We start from the raw sequence: 24406 nt of genomic DNA on the forward strand, positions 1-24406 counted from the left end.
ACTTATTCAAACAACCTGGGGGTGGGGATAGGGGGATGTCTGGCTTCACAAGTAAATTAGAAATGAAAAGTACAACCAAAAGAAGGAACCATACAGTTAGGCTTGGGGAGCCGGGCGTGGTGGCTCACGCCTGTAATCCCAGCACTTGGGAGGCAGAGGCAGGCGGATTTCTGAGTTCGAGGCCAGCCTGGTCTACAGAGTGAGTTCCAGGACAGCCAGGGCTATACAGAGAAACCCTGTCTCGAAAAAACCAAATCCAAAACAAACAAACAAACAAACAAACAAACAAAAAAACAATTAGACTTGGCGATGGGGAACATGCTCATCACTAAGCCATGCCTGTAATATCAGCCTTGAAAGTTGAGGCAGAAGACCATGAACTCCCCAAGGCCAACACTGGCTACTCTGTCTCCAAGTGAGGGAGGGAGGGAGGAAGGGAGGGAGGGAGGGAAGAAAGCAAACATGACATCTTATATCATCAAATAAATTTAAAATATAAATTGAAAGCCAGGTGAGGTGGCTGTATTCCTAGTACTCAAAAGTCTGAGGGAGGTGGGTACCTATGGTTCTAGGATAGCCATAGCTACATAGTACAACCCTGTCTCGAACAACCAAATTAGCTTGGTGTTATATGCCTTTAATCTCAGCACTTAGGAGGTAGAGACAGGTGGATCTCTAGAGTTCAAGGTCAGCATGGTCTATAAAGGGAGTTCTAAAACAGCTAGGGCTACAGAAAGAAACCCAGTCTCAAAAAAAAAAAAGTAAACATATAAATAAAAGGAAATAAAAAAGATCAATCTCAAAAGCATTTCATTCATTCACCACCTGTGTGAACAAAAATTATTTAAGTCCTTAGGATATGGTTCAACGGCAAAATACCTGCCTAACATACATTCATCATTATTCAGCATTGCTGGGCAAGATGAATCAGGCCTATAATCCAAGATATGAGGAAGAAAAGGCACAAAAAGTTTTGAGGCCCGAGGGACAGTGATTCCAAGGACCCAAAAAAGCAGTATGCAGCTCTAATTTCAGGGGATCTGATGACCTCTTCTGCCTTCCACTGGCACGAGACACACATGTGGTACACAGACACATAAGTAGGCAAAACATATACAGAAATACTTTTCTCTAAAAAGCTGTCCTTAAGGGAGACAAAGATCAAATAATATAAGATGAAAATATAAAATAAGTAAAAGCATTAGCTAAAATACAAAATAGTTGTCTTTCTCCTGCCCAGCAATTCCACTTAGAAGATCGAGACACAGAAAAAACACACAGTATGTACCAGGAAATGCCTCTGATGCTCACCACAGTCATGGTCATGATGGCAGAGTACAAATAAACACACATATGTGCTACATGGCTAAACAAACTGCTATGTTTATTCAATAGAATTCATATACGGATAGAAAGGGCAGGTCAGACGGCTCAGCAGGTAAAGGTGCTTGCTGCCACTCCTGATGCTCTGAGTTTGATCCCTGGGACCCACCTGTAAATAGTTAACAGACTCCTGCAGAGTGTCCCCTAAACTTCACACTTGGCACAGCTGTGTGCCTGAGTACCACACAAGCCCGGACAAAGGACAAGCTCAGAGGAATTATTAGCCAAAAACTTCAAGCAGCTCTCTATTATAATCTATTGATGTAAAATAAAAACAGGCATCAACACTTCTTTTCCAGTATCTATCCCAACCCTGGATTTTCCTTTTAAATTAATTAGAAAAGTTATTTCCTTAAAACTTTTATTATAAAATTTGAAAAAAAGACGGCAGAAAACGTACGGAATCCTTCTTTCGGGAGCGTTCCTTTTTCATCTTCCCTCCAGCAGCTCTGATACTGACTCTGTTTTCTCCTCCCAAGTAGCCCCGGCAATTAGCTGACCCACAGAAGCACTTCTGAGCTTCTTTGCTGTTAGGGAACAGGAGAATGGGTCATACAGAAGTCAGGAGAACAGTTAGGAGAATGGGTCATACAGAGTGAAGCATGCAGGACTGACAGCACGCTAGGAACCAAACTAACCTGCAGGGAATAGAGACGTACAAACCTGCTTCTAATAGAAAAGCCTAAGAATTGCTATTAAAAAATTCCTTTTTTCACCACCATTCCTTCTCTCAATTTCTGTGTGTATGTGTTGTGGGGGAGGGGAACAAATTCAATCCATAGGTTCTGCAAGTTGAACAAGAGTTCTACTAATATGCTTCATTCCCAGCCCCTTTACTACTTTCTACTGCTGAGACAGTTTCGACAGGGTGGTCAGTCTGGCTTTGAAACTGCAGTTTTCCTGCCTCAGCCTCCCATGTAGTGTGATTACACACCTGCACCAGCAGGACTGGCTTCATCATTTTTCTAATCTTTTATGATCTGTTAGATAAAGCAGGCCAATAAAAAAAAAAACTTACTGAAACATGAAAATAATAAGCTGTATACATTATTTGTGCTAGAAATAAAATTGCTAACATAGTTTAGACAACTATCACTTATGTATAAATATTTGAATGGTACACCAAAAAGATCCACTATTATAAAAACATATAAAATGCAATTATCATGACACAGAAAAAGAAACACTTGATTTAAAAACTTATCAAACAGGATGAGCTCTGACAATAATAAATACAGTTATCAACTGACTAAATGAAACCATGGAGGCAAAGAAAGTACTGAAAAAGAAGTCTGACTTAAGTCTACAGCCCTGGGCTATAGCCACCTCTGCAACCAATTAGAGGCAAAAAAGTAAATTGTTTCACAAACAGCAAGGACCCCATAAACATATCCACTTCATTGGCTTCAGAAAGGATAATATAAGCAGAGAGAGAAAAAAAAAACTAGAAAAAAATACATAGAACCTAATCTGTAGTTACCTACTGATAAGAAAAGCAGTATTATTAGTGTAACAGGAATATTTCTTGGCATTTGCCCTGGTTATAATTAGATAACAGTTTCAGAACTGAAAAGAACCTCAGAGATCACTAAGTTCTAAACTATGAATATGTGAAGGAGTATCTGAAACAGCATCACTGCCAAGAAAAGTAGCCACTGGTAAAAACAATAGACAAAATAAGAAAATTAAATCTCGTTCTATAATAGCATGAAAAGATTAAAATATCCTGGAAACTTAATCTCTGTGCCTTTTTCTAAGTATCAAACATAAAGAGTTCTACACCCTACTCAAAGTTTCCACCCTTTCACTTTATTGGTTCTATTTAATTTTGATTTAATTTGGGGAAGACAAGCACATACCACTCGACCTTGCTAAAATAACAGTCCCACTACAGAGCATGGTTGGCTTGGGATCTACAGTGCAGACCCAGGCTAGCCTTAAAACCCAGAGATCTACATGCCTCTATCTCCCAACTGATGGGATCAAAGGAGTATACCACCAAGCCCAGTCTTCAAAAAAACCATTTATTTTATGATGTACTTGTATGCATTTGTGTTTTGCCTGCATGTATGTCTGTGTAAGGATGTCAGATCACATGAAACTGGAGTTACAGACAGTTGTGAGCTTCCATGCATGTGCTGGGAATTGAACCCAAGTCCTCTGGAAGAGGAGTCAGTACTCTTGACCACTGTACCATCTCGCCAAGCTCCAAAGGGAGTACAATATGGTTGCTATAAGTTAAACAATATTATCCAAAAGTTGATAAAGGATGGATAAACAAGGATATTATTCTATTCATATATATACCCTCAAATGTGATTTTTCTATAATGAATTAGTCTTTTTTTCATTTTGCTTTGTTTTTTGAGACAGGGTCTCATCTAGGCCAAGCTTTTCTCAACCTGACATATAGGCAAGAGTGGCCTTGAATTCTCATCCTCCTGCCTCCACCTACATCAGTGCTTCTCAATTTGTATGGGTCAAGGCTACTTAAGGCTGAATGACCCTTTCACAGGGATCACTTAAAACCATTTGCATATCAGATATTTACATTATGATTCCTAATAGCAAAATTAGTTATGAAGTAGCAACAAAAATAATTTTATGGTTGGGACCACAACATGATGAGCTGTATCTAAAGGGGTCATAGCATTAGGAAGGTTAAAAACCACTGCCCTACATGATGGGATCACCATCACCACATTCCATTTTTTCTTTAGTATTGGGACTCAAACCCAGGGATTCATGCTAGTTAGTACACTATCAACTGAACTGTATTCCCAACTCTATAGTAAAGTTTTATTATATTGAGTTCAGAGGAATATTACATAGTTCCCATACTATAAATCCCTTAGTGGCCAGAAAAATAGGAAAAAAAATTATGATGGTATACTATAGATGAGAACTGATGTATTTGTAACTTCTAAATAATTCACACGAGGATTTTATATCACTGTATCACTGTATGGAACATCTATTTTCCATATCAGAAGCAGCAAAAGGAACCAAAACCATTACTTACCCATATCTTTGGAACTGGTAGTCAAACGTTAACTCTGAGCCTGAAGGAACTAGTTTGGTGGTAAAAAATCCAACCCTCAGTTGTCCATTCACAGTCCACTGAAATGTTTTGGGAAGACTAGACATTAGCAACTGATTCATGTTTGTACATCCATTTGTATGAAGATCATTATTATCTAACTGAATTACACATATAAGTCTTTATGTGATGTTTTCTCAAAGCCAATGGGGTGATTTTTTTTTCCTTAACCAACCAACATGCCATTCTTATTTAATAGACTATCAAATTCAGTATCCATTAATTGGCCTATAATACAATAAAATGAACTGCTACTAGACTGGAGAATATAGCTAATGGAAAACACTTGGCTAGCAAACACAAGGCCCTGTATTCAGTCTCTAGCACAGTCAATAGAAATAAAAGCCGCCTTTAATCCCAGCAGAGGCAGGTGATTTCTGAGTTTGAGGCCAGCCTGGTCTACAGAGTGAGTTCCAGGACAGCCATAGCTACACAGAGAAACCATGTCTCAGACAACCAACCCAAAAAAACAAAAACAAAAAAACCCGACAAACAATTGCTTTTAACTTACATTTACATATATGAAAGCTAATCTGGTCTTAAAAAACAAAACTATAAGATTCTAAGTTTTACTGAGTAACTTAAGCACAATTCCCAGTACCAAACTCAGGTCTTTAAGAATCGAACTGCTGAGCCATCTCTCTAAGCCATCTTCCATATTGTTTTGAAGTACAGACTAGTCAGCTACAAGTTTTCAGGTCATTCCCACCCCCACCCTGGTCACAGATGCCCACTACCCACATCTGACTTTTTAATTCTGGAGACCAGGTATCCAAATGCAGGCTTGTACTGCAACCATTTTTCTCCATTAAGCTATCTTCTTCCTTGTCAACCATAGCTTAGAATTTCTTTGTTTTGTGTTTTAAGGATTTATTTTATTCTGTGTGTGAGTGTTTTGCCTGCAATGGAATAGGTGCACCATATGCATGCTGGTGCCCAAGGAGGTCAGACAAAGGCATTAGATCATCTGGAACTGGAGGGTTACACAGAAACTGAGAACCACAACCTGTGGTACAAGGCATCAAACCTGTAATCTCTGTAAGAACAGGAACTGCTGAGCTATCTCTCCAAGTCTTTAACCTAGATTTTCTAATCTCTCTCGACTTTGGCTACTTATGCCACATGAATATTATAAAACAGTCCAGTTGGCATGTGGAATCTGATAAAGAATCTGAATATTAGGGATTAGAGAGTTAGCTCAATGGTTTAAGAGTACCTATTGTCCTACTAGAGGACCCGAGTTCACTTTCCAGAATCCACATCTGGCAATTCATAACTTCATAAATTCATAAGAAGTGCCTGTAACTCAAGCACTATGGAATTTTAATGTCTCTCTTATGGACTCCCCAGACACTCATACCCCACACAGAGCATATACTCACACTATACATAAATAAATACGAAGCTCCTTAAAAGAAAGAGAAGCCAGACCTGGTAATAATGCCTTTACTCCCAATACTCAGGAGGCAGAGGCAGTCAAATTTGAGGTCAAATGGTCTAGATGGCATGTTCCAGACCAGCCAAGACTTTTATAATGAAACCCTGTCTCAAAAGAAAGAGGGTTGGGAAGAACATGGAGAAAAGAAGAAGAAAAAGGTAAATGAGGGAGAAGGAGATGGTTTACTGATCAAGAGCACTGGCTATTATGTCACAGGATCAGGGCCTAATTCCCAGCACCTAAATGGTATTCACAACTATCTGTAACTCCAGTCTCAGGCAAACAACTCTGTAGGTGCCCCATTTGGACTCTGTAGGTACTGGAAACACCTAGTGCATAGACATACATGCAAACACCCAAGACAAAGATAGAACTTTTTGTTTTGTTTTTTTCAGGACAGTATCTCTGTGTAACCTTGTCTGTCTTAGAACTCACTCTGGAGACCAGGCTGGCCTCAGCTCACAGATCTGTCTGCCTTTGACTCCCGAATGCTGGGATTAAGGGCATGTGCCACACTGTCTAACAACAAATTTTAAAATTAAAAAAAAAGTGACAATAGCCATTGATAAGACTGCATATTTAAGTTTGTACTACAGTAACTTTGAAATAAAATCTAGAGTAATTATAGGCAAAGAAATTATCAAATATAACAAATTTCTTGGTTGAATTTTAGACTAGAAAAAAATATACATGTAAAAATGATATTAAAAGGCTGACAAGATGGCTCATTAGGTAATCTCCTCTACTCACACAGTGAAAGATTCGACTCCTGCAGTTTCTCCTCTGACCTCTACATACAAATACAAATGCATGCATGAGAGCATACATACACGAAACAACATAAATCTTCAAAACAACGTACTTTACTATAAAATTATAAGTCTATTGATTAATCAAAACTTCATAAAACCTTGTGGAAAAGAAAATAGGTGAGGGGATAATTGGGCATGCACTCTATTTTTGCAATTCTATATCTTTGTATTTATATAAAACTAAACTTATTCCAAAATAAAAATAAAGTAAAATAAGAAAAAATTAAAAGAGTACCTCTGATATAGAAACTAAAATTAATGGTAAAAACAGCAACCTTGAATAAATACTTCAAAATTTAAACATTTATATCAACTTACTTTCTGGGTTTCACAGTTTGGTTCACAGCTATGATTCATGAATCGAGAGCAGTTCCCTTTTTGAGTGGCATCTATTATCTGGAAGAAGAAAATTTAAGAATCTTAAAGCAAGATCCTAAAAATACCCATGCATTCTGAAAATGAAAATGCATTAAAGTAATTTTAATGTTTAAAAAAAAAAAAACCCAAACAAATAACAACAAAAAAACCCCAACATCATCACTTTGGTTCTTACCCTATTTTAGAGAACTTTCTATAACAAAGTAACAAGTGGCTCTCTGCTTTTTTAGAATTTTCTTAAGTAGTTTATACAAAAGCAAAATCATTTCTTGGAGCTAGGGATAAATAAGCTTGGTTTGTACGATGACTGTCTAGAATGTAGAAATCCTGGGTTCAATCTTCAGCACTTCAGAAAACCAGACATAGTAGCCCATGCCTGTAATTCTAGAAACTGGGAGGCAGAGGCAGGAAGTTCAAGGTCATCCTGAAGTACTTAGCAAGTTCTAGTTCAGTGTCCCATATCTTTAATACCAGCACTTGGGAGATGGAGGCAGGAGGATGACTGAGAATCCAAGCCAGCCTACTGAGCTGTAGGCAGAACAAAGCTACGAAGTGAGATCTGGTCTCAAAAACAAAACAGAAAATATATAACTCGTCTCTCTTACCTACTTATATTTCTTATATTTTATTGCATTTCAATCTCACTTGTGAAATAATGCTTTTTAAAACAGGTACTGTGCCACAGTTCAGTAGCTCTAAAACTTGAGTGTATGTCCAAATGCCCTCGACTGAAAATCCCAGAGGCCATACCCAGATTGATAAAAAATAATCTTAGAGCTTGGTAGCATTTTAACCTTGAATATAGAAGCAGATCTAGGGATCTAGCAAAGCTTTATCAAGCCACACATGGGAAACACAACATTAACACATTTGTCATAAAAAAGTTTTGTGGAAAACTATTTTTATAGAGTTGTTTGTATCAAGTAACATGCTCATGTCATTAGCATTAAAATGGAATGACAGCTGGTGGTGACGCATGCCTTTAATCCCAGCCCTTGGGAGGCAGAGGCAGGTGGATTTCTGAGTTCGAGGCCAGCCTGGTCTACAGAGTGAGTTCCAGGACAGCCAGAGCTATACAGAGAAACTCTGTCCCAAAAAAACAACAACAAACAACAACAAAACCCACAAAAACAACAATAAAAAATGGAATGACAGACATTTCTAAATTTCTCAGCATTAAAATATAACCCACAAAAAAACATTCTGGGAATCAGCCATCATTTTTAAAGTTGTCATATGAAGCATGTATGTTTGAATTTACATATAAACACCACCCCTTCCTATCCACTTGTAAACAAATAGAAACTACATATGGTTCTGATTCTGTTTTATTTCTTCTGAGAAAGTTTTATGTAGCATAAGCTAGCTTCAAACTTCCTAGACAGATGAGGAAGGTCTTGAACTCCTGATCATCCTGACTTCATCTACCCAGTGCAGAAATTAGAGTACAAATGGCTATTTAAATAATTTTCTTCATTTTTTCTGGCCCCAACTGTTCTGATTTAAAAATCAATCAGCATATCAACCCACCCATGCCCTATCCCCAGAGCCACAATTTCCTGCCTGCCTCAAGTAAACACATTCGCACTGCTCACCTCGTCATTTTTCAGGGCCATGAAATAGTAATGGATGTTTTTGTTCCGTGCATATTCTTTCACCCGAGCTTTAAACTCTTTATGATCAAGTACCTCTCCACAGTATTCCAGGACAAAGGTGTTCCTACAAAACAATGGAAAAAATAGCATTTTAGCACTTCCAGCAAAGGGATTACACTGAAAATTTACAAAACTACTAAAAACATAAAATGCAAAATATGTATTATGCACTCAATGCCCAGGCCTTGAACCTGAGATCCCATGCATCACCCACCTCTTTCCAAAAATATTTAAGACCATTGAGTCTAAGAAATGTTTAAACTTTATACACACTTCCAAGATGCACTCTCTCTAGCTGGATACTGCAACAACTATTCGTGTTGGGAACAAGCTCAGTGGGGTAAGGCACTACTCGAGGTCCTGAGCTACACCCTTCAGAGAACCATCCCCGACACAGTTAAAAAACATGGATCAGTGATTTACAGCCCATAAAGAGCTCTGAAGAAACTATGATATTGAAAATTGTTAGGAACAATTACAGCAATTTAAATATAGTAGCCCTTCTGTTGCCCTTACTTTCAAGGTTCTTTAAAGAGGTTAAAGTTAAAGTTTGTCTCTTGTCTCTGGTTTCTTGGCCGGTCTCACTGTCCAGAATACTACCCAGAATACCCATCATGAATTTGCATAAAACAGCTCTACAAAATGTCAACAAAGGAACTTTATTTATGCAAAGAGATATTCCCAAGAATAACCCAAGATAATTCTATTTTTTTCACACCAGAAACAAATATGTACGGGGGGTGGGGGGGGGGGAGTCATCAGAGAAAGGCAAGGGGAGAGAAAAGGCATAAAGCAGCAAGCACCCCATGTTTTAATGTGGATTTGGCCTAAAGACCAAATGACTAGTTGCCTCCTCACTCCACTAGGAGCAATGAAGTTTCACAGATAACACCAGTGATGTTTCATAAAGCAGTTTACATGACATATACACTCTACAGCCAAGTGGAAACCCCATGTCAGCATGCTTTCAGATTGACAGTAGACTGTAGGTCATTTAAAAAAATGTTTAGAATAAAGGTTCAGAAAACTATATTCTGTAAGAATCAAAGGCAAACTTTACTCTTACAGGGTGAGTTGTTCAGGAGCCCTTTTATATAAATACACCAGAGGTTTCAATAACTGATAAGTGCTCTGGACATATAACACCAAAGGGATATTAACAAAAACATTGCTGAGCTCAAAATTGGAAAATTATAAATCCTGGACCAAGGAATGGGAGAATAATTCTTTTATGAGTCAATTAGAGATTTGACATTTTATACAGATATATGTGTGTGTATATATACATATATTTATTTTTTATGTGATTAGTGTTGTGCATGCATCTGTACCATGTGCATGCCTGATGCTCACTGATGTCAGAGCCCTGAAACTTGAACTATGGATGGTTGTGAGCTGCCATTTAAGTGTTAAGAATTGAACCCTGGTCCTCTGCAAAAACAAGTATTCTCAACTACTCAGCCATCACTCTAACCAGAGGTTTGTTATCTATGTTTTTATTTTTTTATTTTTTTGTTTTGTTTGAGACAGGGTTGCCCAATGTAGCTCTGTCTTTAAGCCCTGCTGGTATTAAAGGTGTTTGTATGTAGTTAACTATACCTCTACCACCAGAATTTTGTTTTGTTTTTAAAATAAAGTTTCTGTGGTACTTTGAATAACAATTGCCCCCCTATTTGAAGGCTTAGTCACTAGGGAGTAGAACTCTTTAGCAGGATTAGAAGGATCAGGAGGTGTGGCCTTGATAGAAGAGGTGTATCACTGGGTGTGGGCTTTGAGGTTTTAAAAGCCCATGCCAGTCGCAGGGTTTCTCTTTCCTGCTGCCTTCAGATCAAAGATACCTCACTGCTACTTCTCAGAGCAGTGTGTGCTTGCATGCTGCAATGCTCTCCACTTTGCTGATGATTAGCCTCTGAAACTGTAAGCAAGTACCCAAAAAATACTTTCTATTATAAGAGTTGCCTTGGTAATGGTTCTCTTCACTGTAATAGAACAGAGACTAAAGCACTTTCTCTGTGCATCTCTGGTTGTCCTAGAAATGATCTGTCTGCCTCTGCCTCCAGATTGCTGGGATTAAATGCATGAGCCCCCATACTCATTGGGGTCTGACATCTTTAAACTACCCAAAGCAGTGGCTTTGCTGTGCCAGTAGAGCTTCAAATTTAGATTCAATTATAATGTATCACTATAGGGGGAAAAAATGAACATCCTATATTAAAAACAAAACAAAAATATACCTTTTTTTCCTGACTGCATTTTTTTTTTTTTTGTGATTTCTCTGTAGCATTCCTAAGTAAATGTGATTAATCTCTCTTTGGCTTCTGTCAGTTATCATACTTGAATTGCTCTTTCCTTGATTATTTACCCATGCTTTATTAAGTTATTAAATCTCAAGTCTCTTCACATTCCTTTTTTATTCTCTGAAATTTTATTACCAACTCCAACTATTGGCTTTATATACATACAAATGCTTTATTATGCATTGCTCCTAAGTTGTAAACTCCAATAACCTGCCTGGAAGTTTTGAGCTCCAATGAAACAATTTTAAGAATGTGGTCAAATCTTATTGAACCTGAGTTCAATCCCTAAAACACACACGGTCGAAAGAAACTGATTTTCACAAGTTTCTTGTCCTCTGAACACAAAGACACAAATGAAAACAAAACATAAACCATCTGGTTTTGTTCATTAGATATTGATATAATCAAAGTGCTTATTAAAAGTTACTCTACCAGCCGGGCAGTGGTGGCACATGCCTGTAATCCCAGGACTCTGGGAGGCAGAGGCAAGCGGATTTCTGAGTTCGAGGCCAGCCTGGTCTACAGAGTGAGTTCCAGGACAGCCAGGGCTATACAGAGAAACCCTGTCTCGAAAAAAAATCAAAATCCAAAAAAAATATATAATTCTCTTTAAAAAAAAAAAAATTAGGCTGGTGGTGGTGGTGCACACCTTTGATCCCAGTACTTGGGAGACAGAGGCAGAAGGATCTCTATGAGTTTGAGGCCAGCTTGATCTACAGAGTGAGTTCCAAAACAGCTAGGGCTACTCAGAGAAACACCATCTTGCATCTTGAAAAACCAAAATCAATCAATCAATCAATCAATCTCAGCTGAACGAAGTGGCACATACGTTTAATTTCAGCAATTGGGATAGAGAGGTAGTCAGATCCCATTGAGTCTAAGGCCATCATAGTCTATTGTGAGTTCCCTGCCAACCAGGGCTATACAATGAGACTCTATCTCCTGAACACCAAAACTCAAAAGTACTTATAGAAAAATAGAGTAAATAAATGTATATAGAAAAATAGAGTAAATAAATGTATTTTTGTAAAAGCCAAGTTAGATCTCAGTAATAACCAAGTCACTCATGGCTAAATGTAAAAGTTAAACCATTATCTTTACAATCAGTATTTAAGGAGCTAAAGGGATGGCTCGGCCATTAAGAACATTGCTTCGTCTTCAGAGGACCAAGGTTAACCTCCTAGTGACCGACAGAGTGGCTCACAGCCACCTGCAATGCCAATCCCATAGGGTCTAGTGGATCTTAGGCACTAGTCACACAAGTGGTGCAGACATACACTGAGATAAAATATCTATACAAGCAAAAGTAATAAACCCTAAGATGTTTCTTTCTAAGCAAAGAATTGTATCAACTTTCCCACACAGGCTATCTTGTAAATTTCAGTAACTGCCAAAAATACTTTATGTAAGACCTTTCCCTCACTTATGAAAACCAAATTCTCCCTCATCACTGAAGCTATGTAATATGAGTTTTATGACAGAGAGAGGTTAAAGAAATTTGGTCATCTGCCCAAAGCCACTCCATTCAGGCCCACCAGAATGATTACTGGCCCTCTCAAAGTGCTGTACTATACCAAACAGTGCACTCAAGTCACTTTTAATTGAAGTAAGTTTAAATATCAGAATCTAACTAACCACTAAAACACCCAACATCCGAGAGTGGAAATTTATAGAATATAACAATAACCAGGGACTAACAATTTAGACTTGAAGATTCAGCTAAATGAAAGACCTCAAAAGTCATTTATCATAACTTAAAGACTGGAACAAAACAAAACAAAACAAAACACTCCAAAAAACCAAAATGTAACTTTTTCTTCACCTTCTAGAAATCAATTAAACTAGTTACCAAGCAGTCATTCTACATAATGAGCATTATTAAACATCATTGAAATAAATCATTTAGCCAAATGCCTAAGCAAATCCAAACAACACAAAAATGACATGAAAGGTGATGGAAACCACACTTACGAAGGAAGATCCTTGGCAGCCCTTAAGCCCCAGCCTTTCTTTTCTGTAAGTATGACTTCTACATCTGCATGCTGTTTTCTCTGAAACCGTCTGTTTGAACAATAATCTCCATTTGGACATCGAGAGGAACTGAAATGAGAAATGGGTAAAAGATATCATATCTTTAAATATCATAAAGAATTGTAACATCTTCAACACATGTGTTATATAACAACAAATACCTCATTTCTACCACACAGTTTAGCTGTGGCTAAACAACGACCCTTCCTCAATATTCTCACTTAAAAAGCTTTCCCTAGAATCCAATGACTACAGTGCTCCTGAGGGAGCGTATTCACAGTACAGTCTAGTCATTTGATCATCAAGAGGATGATTTGCCTGCCATTTTCTAGTGTCTAGAATACAATTCTCATCTGTATATAATCTTTGAGTACATGAACAATTACTGGATTTTCTTATCAAAGCTGTACCAATAAACTTTTTTAAGCTTTTGTTACCATGCATGTTTTCTGATCATAGTTATTAATATTCTTTAAATTATATTTATCTTGCATGCATATGGAAATTAGAGTACAACTCACAGGAGTCAGGTCTCTCCTTCCTTTATGTAAGAAAAAGATCATCAGACTTCAAAGACCTTTACCCATGAGCCATCTTGCCAGCCTAGTTATTAATTTTCCAACAACAGCTTTACCCAGGTTAAAAATCAGGCTGGAGAGATAACCCAGTTATTCTTCTAGAGAATTTGGGTTCAAATCTTAGCATATATATGGCAGCTAAAAACTTAATCTTATTTTGCTTATGCTATCTTTAAGTGCATCTCCTCATATATTTCATTCAAATAATCAATTTGGTCTTTTAAATGCAACACACATGCATACACGCACAAATACAAAATCAGAAGTAGAAATTAAAGTCAATTTTCTTATTTTTCTGAGATATGTGTATTTTATTTTTGTGAAAGTAACAGAACTATAAAAATAAAAGCTCATTAACATTAAAAATAAAGAGCCTTGAATAGAGTGGTAGTTTGTTCCTGTAACCCCAGCACTGAGGAACTGTAGAGACATATCTCACAGAGCCTGAGGCCAACCTGAACTACACAGTAAATTGTTGGCCAGACTAGTCTACAAAGTCAGAATGGTCTCATCAAAAAAGGAGGTTCCTATTCACTATATAGTCTTGGCTTGCCTCTTCCTCTGAGTGCTGGAATAAAGTGTGCACCACCATGTCTAGACTAATACTTTTTTTCTAGGATAACATAATCAGGCTGGAGAGACATGGCCCAGCTGTTCTTTCAGAAAATTTGGGTTGGATCTCAGCCCAACCCACCTAACAACCACTTACAACTCTGGCTCCAGGGTGTCAGACATGCATTTAGTATACAGACTTACATGCAGGCAAAATCACCCATACGCACCAAAAACAAAAACACTAAAAAAAAAAAACATTTTTCATTAGTCAGATTGGTTAAAAATAACAAACAAGTTTAGCTAGGCATGGTGATGCACTCACTACTTCAATCCTAACACTGAGAAGCAGAGAGGGAGGTGGATGTCTCTGAGTTCTAGGCCGGGCTGATCCAATCAAGTATGTAGCAGCAAAAAATTAATTACTATGGGTCAACTACAAACAGAAAACATAGTGCACTTAGGAGAAAAAATTAGGCAGATTTGTATATGCGGTTCTGATTAGGTCTGATTATCCAAAAGTATACATAATATGCTTATTTCTATGTATTTAAAACAAAAAACAAAAAAACCAACCACCCAGCAATAGTGGTGCATGCTTGGGAGTTCAAGACCAGCCTGGTCTATATAGTGAACTCTCATACAATCAGAGAGATACATGGAAAAACCCTGTCTTGAGTGGGGGGTGGGGAAAACCAAAGAGTAAAAAATTAAGTAAATCACTGAAAACTATAAAGTATCTCTGAAGAAAGATCACTGTTTAAAAATTTATATGCCTATGTTGTACACATTAATACTTTTTCTGCGGAAACTACAAAGGGAAAAGGTTGGCTTTTTGAGTCGTCAGGGTTTCTCCGTGTAGCCCTCCCTGGCTGTCCACCTGCCTCTGCCTCTGCCTCCTGAGTGAGTGCTGGTATTCACCTTTTGAATTTTCAAGGTTTAGTGTTTTATTTCATCATCAAAGTTTAAAATTACAATTTACTTCTCAGGGCACAAACATCACTGAATTAAAAGTAGTTGCAGAGGCCACTATGGTAGTTTACAAGACTTAATCCCAGCACTTGGGAGTCAGAGGCAAACAGATTCAGGCAAATATGTGTGTTCTAGGACAGCCAGGGCTACATAACTAATCCTATTTCAAAAAGAGCCGCCCCCCCCAAGCCAACAGTTCTATTACCAATAGAAATGTTTTACTTATGTGCTAGATGAGCAATGCAGTGGAAATTTGTCTTAATACCTGTGTTCTATTAAACATTGGAAATCTTATAAAGTATTCTTTTAACATATAATAAAAAGGTTAAAAAATTTCATCCTTCATTAATTATTTTTCATATTTAAAGAAATACATTGCAGGAGATGAGCAGAGTGGAGCAGACCACCTCACTTACCATTCAATCATGAGAAGACGATTGAGGCAGTCTTCTCCACACGCCACTTCACCTTGAGCTCTTTCATCTTTAGAAAGAGGTGTACACTCACACTGCATTCGCTTAATATCCCGGTGGGATTTGTTCTTCTTCCTATTGGGTAAAATTGCATACAATTTAGTTACATAAGTCTATTAAAGATAAAAATTCGATCAAATAACTGCTGAAGCTCAGTTTCATATTTCTTTCGTTTTTTAGTCAACAACTCAAAAGACAACACCAAGAAGGAAACAGACAGAGTTCAAGACCAGTCTGGAAAGACTCTAGCTATCCCCCCCTCACCTTCATCCAACCCCCAAAAGAGAAGAGACTGAAATACTGATGACCTAATCACATGCATTTGTTAGATAAAAGCCAGGTATGGTGGTGTATGCCTGTAATCAAAGCTACTTAGGAGGCTGAGGGAAAGGTCCAAGTTCAAAGCAGGCCTAAACCAGGCAAGTCCAGTCAGAACAATAGGAGATCCTATACCTGTATTAGGGCTAGCAGAACACAAAGGTCAGGAAGATAGAGCTAGCTGAGTTAGTAGAGCACTTTCTGCTAGCATACAAATAGGCCCTAGGCTCAATTCCTAGGCACCACAGAAAGAGAGAGGGAGGGAGAGGGACAGAGAAGAGGGACAGTGAAGATAGCTGTGTGTGTCAGTGTGTTTAACTCAACCAAGTCTTTTTTACAGGATCCCTTAGTAGTATAACACTTGTATTCATTAAAAAGAGAATGGATATTTTATAAATGAAGTATGACTATAGAACAAAAAGAGACAGGCAGGTTAGTGAATGCCTGTAGCACTAGCTCAAGAGGCAAAGGCAGGAGGATATAGATCCAAGGAGTTCTAGGCCAGCCCAGATAATACTGAGACGTAAATCTCAGGAAAAAAAATTTAAAATCTAAAAAATAATTATTCAGTACAGATTTCAGAAGCAAAATTTTCTCAATAAAAATGTACTTTGGGAATAAAAATGAAGATATTAAAGGCACTGGCACTAAGAAACCATAAACTAATTTAAAATAAAAAGATTTTGGTATAGAAAAAATGCTATGCAAGCTCATAAAAACCCATACTAGATCTGGTAGTGTGACACATACTTGGGAAGCTGAAGTTTCCAGAAAAATCAGGTGTTCAAGGCCAGCCTGGGTGACATGATACCTTGTCACAAAAATAAATGAATAAAGTCTTAACTTATAGATATATTACAATGAAAAACTTAATAAAACTTTCAAAGTGCTTAAGGGGACAATAGCTAGACTAAATCTCAACTAAGGAAACTTTACACAGAAGAAAATGGGTAAGTGGAAACTTTATAAGCGCATTCAGTGGGTGCAGAGATGGCTCAGTGTGCTTGTTGTTCTTCCAGAGGACCAGGAGTTTCATTTCCAGCACCTACCTCAGGTAGCTGCTCATCACTACCTCTGGGGCTCCAGGTATCCAATACCCTGTTGTAGCCCCGACTTCTATACACAAGCCCACACACCGATACACATGATTTTAAAACATCACAATAAAAAGAATTTGCTAAGGGGCTAGAGTGAGAGCTGGCTAAGCAATTAAGAGCACGGGCTACTCCTCCAAGGACCAGGGTTTAATTCCCAGCACCCACATGGCAGCTCACAACTCTTGCAACTCCAGTTTCAGGGAATCTGACACTGTAACATAGTCAGACATTTAGGCAAAACACCAATACACATAAAATAAATATATACTGTAACTCTAATTACGGCTTTATAGTACCTAAAGGTGCTTCGTGTATACCTGTTTTCAAGAAAAAAGTATCAGGCCAGGTGTGGTACCACAGGCCTTTAATCTCTGCACTCTGGAAGCAGAGGAAAAACAGCTCTGAGTTTGAGGCCAGACTGGTCTACAGTAGGATTTCCAAGATAGTGGGCAATACAAAGAAACTGGAAAAAAAAAAACCAAAGAAGAAAAAAACAGTTCCTAACAATTATTTGCCCTTTAAAAAAAAAAGATTATTATTTAATGTTATGTGTTTTGCCTGTGTATGTATGCAGTGTCTGAAGAAACCAGAAGGGGACATGGGACTCCCTAAAACTGGAGTAACAGCTGAGAGTGACCATGTGAGTGCCTGGAATTGAACCTGGGTCCTCTGCAAAAGAAGTGTGTTCTCCACGGTACCATCCCCTATCTGCCCACTGAACTTTTCTTTCATTTTTTTTTTTTTTGGTCACAACTTCACATGAAAAAGGAATTATGAAAAAGTAGGCTAGCTCATACTTTTTAAAACCACATGAAAAAAGAATGAATTAAGAGAAGAAATCAGGGAGCTGGAGAGATGGCTTGGTGGTTAAGAGCACTGACTGCTCTTCCAGAGGTCATGAGTTCAAATCCCAGTAACCACATGGTGGCTCACAACCATCTCTAATGAGATCGGATGCACTCTGCTGGTGTGTCTGAAGACAGCTACAGTGTACTTACGTAAATAAATAAATCTAAAAAAAAAAAGAAAAGAAAAGACCAATGGTATAAGAGAGAAGAAATCAGGTCAGCGCTGGGCAGTGGTGGCATACACCACTCTGGGAGGCGGATTTCTGAGTTCGAGGCCAGCCTGGTCTACAGAGTGAGTTCCAGGACAGTCAGGGCTACACAGAGAAACCCTGTCTCGACAAAACCAAATCCAAAAGACCAAAAAAAAAAAAAAAAAAAAGAAAGAAAGAAAGAAAGAAAAAAAAAGAAAAAAAGGAAATCAGGTCATCTTAAATTATACCTTTTAAAACCAACTATAAAAACAAACAAAAAACTAGACATTTTTCTTAGATGGAAAAATGGGAGGATATCTATTAGTAAACCTAAATAGAAATGATATTTTATAGATTCTGTTATCTAAATTTTATCACAATACTTATTTCAGTCTAAACTGCTGGAAAGCTACTTTTTAACTAGTGTTTTTTTTTCTTTTTTTCTTTTACAAAAAAAGCAGAAATTTATTTAAAAACTATGTCAGGCTCACCTTTCTGTTAAATAAACATTTTCTTCAATAAGATCAAAGTAACAAGGCATCTTCCCCAGCTTGGCAAATTCTTTCCACCGCTGTGGGTCCCTGAAGTCATCCATAGCACACGACGGTCCCACCAGCTCAGAGTGTTGGGGCACCGGCAACTCTCCCTGTTCTATCTCCACTCTAACTTTCTTTCTAGCCTGTAGTTCACTATCACTTTCAGAATCACTCTCCAACTCTTGCCTTCGTTTTTTAGGAGGCCCTCTCTCTTTTATATCATTTTTTTCAAAGTTTTTTGAAAAATCTTTCCTTTCATTCATAACTAAAGAGTCTTTAATTGAATTGCTGCTTATTTCTGGAGCTTGCACTGATCCCTTGTCCTTCTGATGGAAGAAAAATTTATTGGATGGGCTTGAAAAATGTGATCCACTTCGTTGATCCCAATTCTCCTCTTCTTCACGATCATCTGTTAGAGAATCTGGTACTTGCCCTTGGAGCCGATCATAAGCAACCCCAGCTCCTGGAGATCTACCTGCTGATCTTGGATCCCAATAGCCATTGCCTTGCCAGTAATTATGGGTCCCAACATAATGTTCAGTACTTTGCTGATACTTGTGTGTACTGCAGGTTCCATAGCTGCTGTCAGGTTGCTGGTATGTGGTAGTGGGCCTTTCTTGTTGGGAAAAGTCCCACCCTAGGTTTCTGAGCTCTTCTGATGAGTGCAAGCCATCCATTCGGGAAATGTCACAAGTGGAAGAAAATCCCAGTTCTGCTTTTCCTAGTCTACTACTATCAGGCCGATTCAAGAAAATCATCTGCTGTCGAGACTTATTTGGGATATCTTCAAAATCATCTGAATAAACTGGTAGCTCTTGAGGCCTAGATGCTTTGGCTCTTAATGTGTCCTCTGAATTCAGGTGCCCTAGAGGGTCAGATTTCAAGTCTGTATGACTTGTACTATCAACCCCATCACTTTGAGAATGAACAATTTCAGGCAGGTGATTATCTACTTTCCTGCTGAACTGTGAATAAGAAGTTTCTGGATTTCTCTCTGTTCCTTTATGAAGGAAGAATTTTTCAGTTTGAGAACAGCCTTTAATTGCCATACTCTCATACTTTTCCTCATATGCATGTCTCCTTGACTCTAATCCATCTTCCCAGTGGTCAGAATAATGTCTGTAGCTCTGACTGCTCCGAGAAGAACAGGGACTTGTCTCTTCCATGGGCAAAGTAGAATTCTTTGGCACAACCACGACAGACTGGAGACGGTTCCTTGGAATACTGCTGTCATCAGACTCGGTATCTTCAGAGTCACTTTCATCACTTGAACTTGCAGAAGATCCAGAGTAATCTTCGTGGAGAACAGATCCCATCTCTGGAGCAGTACCACTGCTGTCACAATTTAAGGTGTAAGTTATACCGTCACTGTCTTCCATGGTTAAGTTCAAATCATAAGGAAATACAACTTCTGAATCATCAGAAATATGTGTATGGCCTCTTCGTTCTTCCTCATCTAAGGAGATTTCTGGTTTTCCTCTTCTCTCATGCAATATGGAATTCCCTTCTTTTTGAGTCTCTTGCAAAGACTGCTCAGATAACACATTATTAAGCCTGTTTTCCCAAGAAAATCCTTTTCCTGAATCAGGAAGAGCACTACCAACATCCACTGTTTCTTTCCCTACATACTTTAAAATTGGAGTTGGAGATGTGTTCTCTTCACATCTTTTTCCTGATGGAAGACTCTGGAGAGATGAACTCCCTACAGACTCATACAAGCCATCAAAATGGTTAAGAGCAGCTGAACTAGTGCTATCAATGCTCTGTTTATACTCATCAGATGTAAATTCTGAGTGCTTGTCTGCCAGCGCCCTATTATCACATATAACTGTTTTGGATTCCAAATGCACATTCACAAAGCTATTTGAAGAAATCTTTATAACTGAAGGTTCAGTATTTTCAGCTTCAGAGCTTTCATTTGGACAACAGTAGCTATCTGAATCTTTGGTTTTGCTGCAAGAATGTCTCTTAACAACTGGTTCTTTAATTAATGTCTTGGAATAATCTATAGTCTTAACTGGCAAAGACATGAGTTTATCATGGTGTGGTGACAACAAAGATTCCATTTCCCTAAATGGACTTTTTGACTTATGCTGCCTACAAATATCATCTGAGTCCTTTTCTCTGCATCTACCAATACTCTGAAATCCATTTGATGAAAGCAAACAAGCCTTGATCAAAGGGGACACCTCTGATCCAGTCACACTATCTTCAGAAGTCATTGAAATACCATCTGTTTTAGAAGTACAAAATGTTGCCACATCACCTTCTGTCTCTGGAGATCCATTTACATTTAATTCAATGGAACAAATGTTTCTTAATTGATCATTTTTCACTTTTGATAACTCCAAATGTTTAATACTCTCATGGCTATCATGTCCTATAAATTCAGGCTTAAGAATAGGAGATTCATCTAGCTTTTTAAAAGTAGGTGAATCATTTAATTGATTTGATGGAGTTGGAGACCCAGTCTTTTCTCTTTCAGGAATTTTATTAATTGTTCTTAATTCACTACCTTTTGAACAAGGAGTCTGCAAACTAAAAGAATGAGATTGTTTGTTTTCCTCATTTAATTCTGTACAACAGAAAGAATTTTTAAATTTATCAGACTTGGATATAGATTTTGAAAGGGTAGATTTATAACGGGAAGTACTGTTATCATGCTTGGAATATGAGCCTCGTCGAAATCCCATTTCATTTGTGGGAGAACAACATCTTTTTATAGCTTCATGCTCTGAAGTCCGTTTGGATTCTCTTTCTAGTTTTGAAGAATATTTTCCTCTTCTCTCCATCTCTAAGTACGAGGTCTCAGTTTTACAGTCCCTATCAAATTTAGAATAAGATGATGTCCTTAGGTCTCTGTAGGAATGGGCTGAGGTGCGCCTTGGATATGTCTTCTTATACTCATCTTCAGAGTCTGAGCTCTCCCGTGCCCTGTTTTCAGTATATGGCCGAGAATAGCGTGTCCTCTCGCGATACGGGGAATTCCTATGGTAGCGCCGTTCAGAATCATAATAATGAGATCTTTCTGACCGAGAATAAGACAAACTAGTTCTAGAGGCTCTGTCAGATCTAGAACGAGACCGGCTTCGCCTTCGATCTCTTTCAGACCTACATCGGGAAGATACATAGCGCGCATCTCTTTCAAGTTTTGAGTAGCTAAAATATTTATCATCTCTCTCTGTTTTAGATCTTGATGATTTCCCCAAATCCTCACTTTTTGAAGATGCTGAGATCTTCTTAAAATCTCTTTCCTTCTCAATGCTTGTTGAAGATTTTAAATCATGTGATCTTTGACTGGAGGAAGTCCGTACAGAATCTTCATCAGATTCTGAACCAAGAAATGTTCCTTCAAATTGTGAAGACTTCTTCTTAGAACTTGCTTTTTTAGAACTGAGGCTTATCTTAGAGCCATCTGAAACCTCTTCTTCCTTCCCAATATGGGAATCTTCTTTTTGCAGGAGATTATCTGCTTGTTCCTTCAAAGTTTGAATTGTGTGTTCTTCTAAACTATTAGATACAATATCTTGCTTTGTATCCACCTCTAAAAATTCCGGTACACTTTTAACTGAAGGTTCTTTCTGAGCTTTAACTGCTACATCTACTGGTAAAGGATCTGGTGGTGATGTCATTAGTGCTGTTACTGGGGGTTGCGGCAAGGTCACTGGCTCTGATACTGGTGCTGGTGGTGAGGATGATGGGGCTTGGGGAGGTGGAGGAGGTGGGGGTGGAGATGAAGGTGGTGAATCTGTAGTTGATTCTGCTATGATTGCTGGTAACTGTGTTGTAGGAGGAAGGGGAGATGCTACTGTTGTAGTTGTAGCCAGCTGTGGCCTGGATGTCACATGAAGCAGATGTTTCTTAAAATGAATTCTGCCCAATTCCACTCTCGATTTTGGTGGTGAAGACTCTTCTGTAGCAGGAAAAGTATCTCCAGCGTCCATTTTAACTTTAGGGTTTGAGTCTACTTGAAGAGGGGTAGCTGGGGAGTTTGAAGAATCGTTTTGCTTTTCATTGCTAAGTGCAGTGAGAAATCTATTCTGTAAAGTTTTCTTTGTAAGACTGAAGCTGAATGACACCTTCTGCCGACCCTGTTCCTCCAAATTAACTTTTGTCTTCGTGCCTTTGGGCAAAAATCGACTTGAAGCAACACCTTTGAACATTGGTCCTTTGATGAAACCTGTTTTCTGCACATTTTCAATCTTTGCCTACAAAAGAACAAAACAATTATTACTACAAGTACTTTCTTTTAAATTGTCATAATTTAAAATGTCAAGGAAATGAAAAAAAAACAGGAGTATGACTTTCACTATGCTACAAATGGGATTCAGTTGTTCATTATTAAACATTTGAGGAATAAATACAAAGAGAAGTATAAAAATAAAGAAGAACAAATAACTAAGTATCTATTCCCAGATTCAACAGTACCTGCATTTTTTCCATTTTATCCTACATTAAAGAATTTTATTGGGGCTGTTGAGATGGCTCAGTGATTAAGAGCATCAACTGCTCTTCCGAAGGGCCTCAGTTCAAATCCCAGCACCCACATGGTGGCTCACAACCATCTGTATAGAAATCTGACTCCCTCTTCTGGAGTGTCTGAAGACAGCTACAGTGTACTTAAATATAATAAACAAAAACATCTTTAAAAAAAAAAAAGAAAAAAGAATGTTATCCATTTTGGCACTTATCCTCTAGATTCATGGTCCTTTTTCATTTTCTTTCCTTCCCCCCCCTCCTTTTGAAAGGAAACTGTTTTTGTGTTGTTCCTGCTCTGGAAGTTGGTTTTTACTTCAGTGTGTTTGGGTTTGAGGTAGACTCTCACCATATAGTCCCCCGGGTTTTGTGAGCTCATGTTAATGCCCATGCTTCCTTCCACCTACCCAGTGCTGAGATTGCAACCACGCACTACCACTCAGCTCAAGGAGCATCTTCAACAAGAATTTCCTTTAACCTGGTATATAAAAGACACTTACATACACAGCAGTAAATAATACCTCAGTAAACAAAATAGTTTCCTTGTGTGTTATTTATCTAAGAAACACCAAAGATCAAATAAACCAAGGGTCTCCTAGCATCACATAGAAACAGTAGAGCATATCGTTTTTAAACAAAACAAAAATACACACACACACACACACACAAATCATTTACTCTAAAATGAAGCAAAAACCCCCACCTGTTTGTGATGTCTCTTTGTTCTAAGGCAGGGATCAAATGAGTCCAAGAAATTTTAATGACCTCCCTGGTACAACTTAGCCTCTTTCGGCATTCATTTTACAGATAAAGTAGTCAAAAAAGGACCAGGCCTTCTGCCACACTAGAAATTGAAATTATTCTGACTTAGCACACCACCATCTGCTACACACTCCATGGTAATGCTAATAATTTATTCTCTAATATTAATATGTGAACAACAAAATATAACTAAGACATCTTCTCCATTATCTGACAAAGTATCTCTCAAACTACCAAAGTTTCTGAGATGGTGGAGGTCAGAATTTAAAGCATAACCTAGGTTGTTGAAAGAATAACAGAAAAATCTATAGAAACAAACTCAAGCATGCAAATATACACCACACACACAGAGAGAGAGAGAGACAGGGTCTTTCTATGTAGCCCAGGCTGGAGATAAGTCTGCTTCTGCCTTCCAGCATTAAAGGTGTATACCACCATATCCCCACCCCAAGCCTATATTAAAGAGGGTAATATCAAGACAGAGACTCAAGTCCAAATTAAAATTTTGCC

The 24406-nt window shown here is 38.1% G+C and overlaps 1 protein-coding gene across 5 annotated transcripts in view; it reads right to left on the reverse strand.

The window, feature by feature from the left end:
- The window catches only part of Setd2 (SET domain containing 2, histone lysine methyltransferase), an 85003-nt gene that overhangs the window by 43267 nt on the left and 17330 nt on the right, over nt 1-24406 (reverse strand). For 4 of the 5 annotated variants that reach the window (XR_007978706.1, XM_052187122.1, XM_052187121.1 and 1 more), the window contains exons 3-9: nt 18614-22866; nt 15612-15743; nt 13034-13162; nt 8706-8829; nt 7051-7128; nt 4405-4502; nt 1784-1910 (exon numbers count right to left, since the gene is read on the reverse strand). Coding sequence is in view for 4 of the 5 variants with exons in the window: in XM_052187122.1 (XP_052043082.1) it covers nt 1784-1910; nt 4405-4502; nt 7051-7128; nt 8706-8829; nt 13034-13162; nt 15612-15743; nt 18614-22866 (4941 nt within the window). In the remaining variant the exon portion in view is untranslated. Of the gene's footprint in view, nt 1-1783; nt 1911-4404; nt 4503-7050; nt 7129-8705; nt 8830-13033; nt 13163-15611; nt 15744-18613; nt 22867-23541; nt 23613-24406 lie in introns of all 5 variants that reach the window. The other variant, XM_052187123.1, reaches the window with a different exon arrangement.

This window comes from Apodemus sylvaticus, chromosome 7, assembly GCF_947179515.1.
Source record: "Apodemus sylvaticus chromosome 7, mApoSyl1.1, whole genome shotgun sequence".
Classification (NCBI taxonomy): Eukaryota; Metazoa; Chordata; class Mammalia; order Rodentia; family Muridae; genus Apodemus; species Apodemus sylvaticus.